At 49.2% G+C, this 6,652-nt stretch overlaps 2 protein-coding genes across 2 annotated transcripts; both read right to left on the bottom strand.

The window, feature by feature from the left end:
* Nucleotides 1–182: 182 nt before the first annotated feature.
* Nucleotides 183–1,796, bottom strand: EAH_00060530 (hypothetical protein, conserved; the record flags this gene model as incomplete). Its single annotated transcript, XM_013393445.1, has 3 exons — nucleotides 183–296; nucleotides 648–1,473; nucleotides 1,606–1,796. 3 exons carry the CDS (start codon nucleotides 1,794–1,796, stop codon nucleotides 183–185), a joined length of 1,131 nt encoding a protein of 376 aa, XP_013248899.1.
* Nucleotides 1,797–3,641: 1,845 nt separating this feature from the next.
* Nucleotides 3,642–5,138, bottom strand: EAH_00060520 (hypothetical protein, conserved; the record flags this gene model as incomplete). Its single annotated transcript, XM_013393444.1, has 1 exon — nucleotides 3,642–5,138. The coding sequence occupies one exon, from the start codon at nucleotides 5,136–5,138 to the stop codon at nucleotides 3,642–3,644; it is 1,497 nt and encodes a 498-aa protein (XP_013248898.1).
* Between the last annotated feature and the right edge of the window lie 1,514 nt (nucleotides 5,139–6,652).

Below are 6,652 nucleotides of genomic sequence, written 5' to 3'. Positions count from 1 at the left end.
ATATTATTAAAAGGAGACAGTATAGATAAGAGCGAAAGGAGACAAGTAAAGCATATAATTAAAAGGAGACAGTATAGATAAGAGCGAAAGGAGACAAGTAAAGCATATTATTAAAAGGAGACAGTATAGATAAGAGCGAAAGGAGACAAGTAAAGCATATAATTGTGTATATGAAGAATGTCTCACTGCCCAATAATCTGCAAGCCCAGGCGACGGGCGCGTTTAAAGTTTACAGCGACGCGTTTAGCCTCCGCTTCTAAAGAGTTAGGGGCTGTAGAAAAGGACTGGTAGAAGGGCTGTGCATGCAACAAAGAGAAATAAACAAAACGCTAAACTGCACCTGCACGTACACCCCAATATCCTCCTGTCAAAGCTACACACCATAATCTAATTTTAACACTAAATGTAACACTATAAACACATTCTCTGCATGCATGCATATATCTATGCATGCATGCAATCCATACTGCTGCCAAACGCATGCATGCATGCATGCATGCATGCATGCAGATTATCGCTAGAGGCAGTGGGTGTTATGTCTCGAGTGTACATACACTGCATGCATGCATGAGGGTGCGTACACTGCATGCATGCATGCATGCATGCATGCATGCATGCATGCATGCAAGGGAAGGAAGTATACTGACTTTGTCTGCATGTTTGGGGTTGAAGCCCAGGTAAGAAGTAGCAATGCCGCAAGGGAGGTGCTGCAGCAGCAGCAGCAAATCGACAGTCCAGCCTCCACAAGAGATTTTCTTTAGCAGCTTTTTTGCTTGTCTTGCGCATGCAGGTTGCGGGGCCCTGGTAAGCTCAGCCCCAAAAACACCCTTCTCTAATTCGCATGCAGAGACCCTAATAATGTCTTTCTCGATTAAACCTGAGGACAAGACTCTCCTCCTACCCCCGCCTTCACGCTGCAATCCTGCGGAGACCTCTTCCATGCAGATGCAGCGCTCACGAGAGCCAGCACCAGCAGCAGTTGTAGCTGCTGCTGCTGCTGCTGGTGCTGCAGCATTTGTAGCTGCTGCTGCTGCTGCTGCTGCTGGTGCTGCAGCATTTGTAGCTGCTGCTGCTGCTGGTGCTGCAGCATTTGTAGCTGCTGCTGCTACTGCTGCCGCATTTGCAGCTGCTGCTGTAGTTGCTGCTGCTGCTGTAGCTGCTGCTGCAGTTATTGTAGCTGCTGCAGCAGCGTCTGCAGCAGAGGCAGCATCACGAGAAGGAGACACAAAGACAGCCGTTGCTCCAGCGCGGGGAGGGTCAGCTGGTGAGGGGCCCCCAGAGAGGGTTTGCAAATAAGGGGGGCCCCCTGCTTCTGCGGGAAGGGAGGTGCTGCATGCAGTGCATGCGCACTCAGCGGCGCTGTCTGTGTCGCTGTCTCCGCTGCTGCTGCTGTCTCCTCTGCTGCTGCTGTCTCCTTCTTGATCAACTAGCAAAAACGAAGGCTGAGGGATGCCGCCCGAAGTGTGCAGAGTCCTGAGGGGTGTATAAAAGCGCATGCACATAGACAGACATCGCATGCAAAGTCAGCAACTGGCAGCAACAGCTTCCTCCTTAAAAAGAAACACTATCGGGCGAAGTGAAGATATACAACAAAAGAAGACGCACTTCAAAATCATTTGAGCGCATGCAAGCCCGCAGTCCATCTCCCCCTTCTGGGGCACCCATTGTGTGTGAATGCAGAAACACAACAAGGGCTGCTGCTGCTGCTGCTGCTGCTGCTGCTGCTGCTGCTGGTACAGCTGTTGCTGCACAAGGGGGGAGTTCGGCAAGGCGCTCCTGCCCCACGTTATCCCCATTTCCCAAGGAGGACGATGCTGGCGTCCTGAGTAGATAATAAGAAACAGCTGCAGCGAAGTTGTGATACAACGCCGCGCACTTTGCTGCTTCAAGGGGTCCCTGGGAGCGTAGACACCGCGGAGGACTCCGGCTGCGCTGATAGCATCTCGGGCCCTTCATGCCTCCCCCCTCCTTCTGAAGATGCTACGAATGCAAGCTGCATGATGACTGCCGATGGACATCTCGGGGGGTTGTAAGACAGTTGGCGCTAACGAGATAGCAGTGAGACTGCTGAGGAGTGTTTCCTTCCTAAGAAATAAAAACAAGCTGCCTGAAAGATGTAAGGAGCTCTTTGTGTGTGCCTATAGCCCATGCTGTTCATCAACACGACTTTGTTGTCTGTAGGCCTCCGTGCTGCAAGAGTTCAGGATGCCCTACCCAGCACTGAGCAGTAGCCTGCCCCTTCTGTGCTGTAGAAATAAAGGGGTTCAATTATTAAAATATTCATAAAAAGAATTCATTCGAGGAGTTCTGCGCCTCTGAGTGACCACCACCACGAGGCAGCCAAGCCGATCGCAGACGACTGCCCGCCGCCTTCGGCATCGGGTTCTTGGAGGGGGAAAGCAGAAGGAAAGTGCAGGAAATTAATATTTTGATCATAAATTAGCATTAATAATCATTTTCTAATTCGATTCATTCAAGAGAAAACTTCTTAAAGTGGCGATTTATGGGAGGATCGCCGCCTTTATCCTCTCACTTCCGGTGTACGTGCAGCTCTGTCTTGAACTCCTGGTGCTCGAAGACTGCCTACAGCTGCACGAAAGGATCTTCTTTTCCATATGAAGAAAGTTTTTTATGCATTATTTGAACTATTTAGCATTAAAATTAGTCTGTTTTCGTCTTCTTCTCCCGTTCATTCTCAAACTATCGCCTAGCGTCGCTACGTGCAGTCTTCAGCTACTCTGCCGAAAGAGCATAAAACTGCTATCTGCTGCATTGATGCAAACGCATTTTTAGGGTTTAAAAACAAGTCTAAAGATTTCATATTCCACTCCCCTTCCCTCTCAAGGTTCCCTTAAAGCCTTGGCGCGGCTCTGACCGGCTGAGATGAAGAAGAAAGGAAGGGGCTGACCAACGTGCGGTTGCAAGACAATACTTGTACTATATATAACGTGGGTTGCATGCACGTGCTGCATCCTCCTGCTGGCTCTGCTACTTCCACTTCTACAGTACTGTAAACGGGGTTTACAGGAAGTTGAACAACGGCTGCAGGCTTTATCAGCACCCGCTAAGTGTCCATATTATATGCGGAGGCACAAGATACACCACCGAGGAGGGCTGAGATACACTGAGGAGACACTTAAGACACTAGGTTCTTTGGAGCTGCTGCAGCAACTGGAGCGGAAAGAGCAGCAGGGCCACAAACTGCTGCAAGAGCAGCAGCAACAGCAGCAGCAACAGCAACAGGTGCAGCTACACAGGCAGCTAAGGAGGCAACAGCGGGGCCTCTTTAGCGCTGTGCTGCTGCTGCTGCGTTGCGGTTACACCGCGCAAAAGAACAATTAAAAAACAAAGGCATTCAAACAAAACACAAAAATATCCTTAGAGCACCTGCAGCAACAGCAGCAGCAGCAGCAGCAGCAGCAGCGCGGCCCTATCCGCCGAAAGCACCACCCTATCTATACACCCCTGCAACCCTAAACCCTAAACCCTCGGAAGTTTTAAACCCCTGGAGGGTTGTTCTAGCTGCATTTATGTATAGCCCTAGGGGCCCCTTTTACGAGACCGCAGCAGCGTTTGCATGCATGCGATCTTCACGAAAATCTATGCTGCATTTTCTTCATAAGAATAATCTACAGTAATTATTAAAGGAGCCCCGCTGCTGCTCTCTGGGTGGACGCAGCAGCAGCAACAGCAGCAGAGTCTGTGAGTCTCTTCAGCGCTTCAGCAGAGGCCTCTGGGGGCTGCAGCGGCCCCCAAGCTCCTGCTGCTGCTGCTGCTGCTGCTGCTGCTGTTTCCTTGGTGGAGAGCAGCAGCAGCCCCTTCGCCTCGCCGCAGTCGCAAGCCATGTCTCCCCCGAACAAAGGAAAGCTATCAGCAGCAAAACAAGCGCTGCAGCAGACAGCTGAAGGGGGTGCTGTAGAGAGAATAGTCGTCTCCTTGTGTATTAATTTCTCAGGAGACAAGCGCTGACCCAGGTGTACAGACAGCAGAACACCAGGTTGGGGCTGCATGCACTGACTATGTGCAGAGACACCCGAAAAAGAATCCGAAAACAAATCATCTTCATTCCCACAAAACCCCCCGCTGCTGCTGCTGCTGCTGCTGCTGCTGTTGCTGCTGTTGTTGCTGCAGTAGATGCTGCTGCTGTTTCCTCTGGTGGGTTGAGCCTGTCTCTGTTCTGTCTCCGAACAAAGGATAGGGAGGTGCAGCAAAGAGCTGCTGCGGCTGCATGCAGCAGAGGAGGGGTTTGTTTGGCTGTCTATTGAGGTGTTTTCATCTCTAAAGGAGACAGAGACAGTAGTTAAGCGAGAGAGAGACAGTTTTTCTTCTTCTTGCACTGTCTCCTTTTCTAATAAAGAAAAAGAGGAGACACCTAGACCAGAAGGACGAGAAACGGCGCCGCTGCTGCTGCTGCTGCTGCTGCTGCTTCTGCAGTTTCTCCCTGCTTCTGCTGCTGCTGTTGCTGCAGCAGCAGCTGCAGCAGCAGAGGTAGCAGCTGTTGGGGTTGTACAATTACTGGAGTGTATGTGCAGCAAACGCTCGCTGCTGCTGATAGGAGACTCCGGTGCTGCAGCACGATGATTCTGCATTTGCTGTAAATTTATTAGGGGTACTTTGGGTGCTGCAGCATCTGCTGATATTTGTCTGCTGGAGATCTCTGTATATATTTCAGAGGTTGCTGCGCTGCGATTAGTCAGAGGGGCCCCTCCTGGGGGCCCCAAGGGAGCAGCAGAAGACAGAGGGGCCCCCAACAATAAAGCTGCAGGGCGTATAACTCCTCGTGCTGTTGTTGTTGCTGCTGCTGCTGCTGGTGCTGCTGCTGCTGCTGCTGCTGTTGCTACACCATCGCTGTGTCGCTGCTGTCGTAAGCAGCTGCTGCTGCTACTGAAACGAGCTGTACGTACAGTGGAATCAGGGCTAGAGATAGCACCTCTACCTGAATACCCGTTGTTGCTGCGGCTGCTGCTGCAGCTGCTGCTGCTGCGAGCCGAAGAAGGAATTATCTCCACCTCGTGCTGATCTACTACGCATCGAACTGGTGTTAAACATTCGCAGCACTGGCTGCAAGAAAAAGAGCGGGGGGCCCCTGGGGCCCCTGGGGGCCCCCGTAGGGCCCCTCCATACCCAGGTGTATCCATATACTTGTGCAGATACACCCGAGGAAGATACACCTTTGGTGTACACTAAGACAAGCATATGACCCCAGCAGACACCGAATCAGCTTCAGCCTGCGTCTACTTGCTGCACCTTCTGCTGCTGCTGCTGCTGCTGCTGCTGCTATTTATTTGTGTTGCTGCTGGTTTGAGTAAGAAGAAGGAGGTACACCTGAGGAGCGATTGAGAGAGCCTTCTGCGGTGGAGAGTTTCTGTGTTTTGTCTATGAATTGAAAAAGAAATTCAAATATTTTATTTAATGACAAAGAAGCAAAAAAGAAATAACAAAAATGCTGCTGCTGCTACCTCTTCAACTTCACCCTTTGTCGGCAGCGGCGGCCCTGTATTTCTTTGTTTGATAAATCCACAAGAAAGAATAAAATTAATTAAAATGCATCTTTTAAAACAGAAACAAATACAAAAATAATATAAATTTAATACACAATCCATCAACACCTCTATATCTATCTATGCTGCAGACAGCTGAAGACCGCAGCAACACAGTGGGAGCTGCATATACACCTCAGGGGTATGATGAATGCATTTGAAGGGGTTTTAAGCTGTCTTCTATTTAAAATCATTTAAAATATGCAATTTACTTAAAATATAAAACTTCTTTTTAAAGTGTACAGACCCCTCTGCACAGAGCAGCACCAATGCTGCGGTGTATCTGCAGCTCCTTCAATTTCTCTCTAATTTTAATCTTCGTTAGCCTTGCTCAAAACTTCTAGAGTGTATTCTCAGCATAAACCCTAAGAAGACACTCACTTCTGCTGCTGCTGCTGCTTCTGCTGCTGCTGCTTCTGCTGCTGCTGTTGCGCGTCCTTCACAGCAGCAACTGCAACAGCTGCAGCAGCAGCAGCTGAACGCCTTCGAGGGAAGATTAAAAAGACGAAGAAAGAGACACATTTGCGTGTATCGCCAGCACATGCAGCAGCAGCAGTTGCTGCTGCTGCTCCTGCTGCTGCTACAGCAGCAGCTTTTGCTGCAGCATTTGCTGCTGGGTTATATCCAAGAGAAACAATAATTATAATTTAGGTGTTTGCTTGTAAGGGGCCCCTCTGCTGTCTCTCTTTACATCCTGTCTCATATGAGGAGGAGACAGCAGCAATTAAAAAATAAATTATGTTGTATTACTATATTATATATTATTTTATATAAAATATTGTTTAGAAGTATATTCAAGGGGGTATTAAGACAACAACTTCACTCGACATTCACCTTCTGTTTTTCTTCTGTCTCTAAGACCCAACCCAACAACAATATACTGACTAGCCCTAGCTAGCTACTCAGCTAGCTATGGCTAGCCACTGTTAGCTACTCAGCTACCTGCTAGCATCAGCTAGCTATGCAGCTAGCTATGCAGCTACCTATACAGCTAGCTATACAGCTAGCTATGCAGCTAGCTATACAGCTAGCTATACAGCTAGCTATGCAGCTAGCTATACAGCTAGCTATACAGCTAGCTATACAGCTAGCTATACAGCTAGCTATACAGC

Source organism: Eimeria acervulina, genomic scaffold (genome assembly GCF_000499425.1).
Source record: "Eimeria acervulina Houghton genomic scaffold, Eah_scaff1509, whole genome shotgun sequence".
Taxonomy (NCBI): Eukaryota; Apicomplexa; class Conoidasida; order Eucoccidiorida; family Eimeriidae; genus Eimeria; species Eimeria acervulina.
The sequence above is the reverse complement of the archived record's forward strand: the minus strand, read 5'-3'. Positions and strand labels throughout refer to the sequence as shown.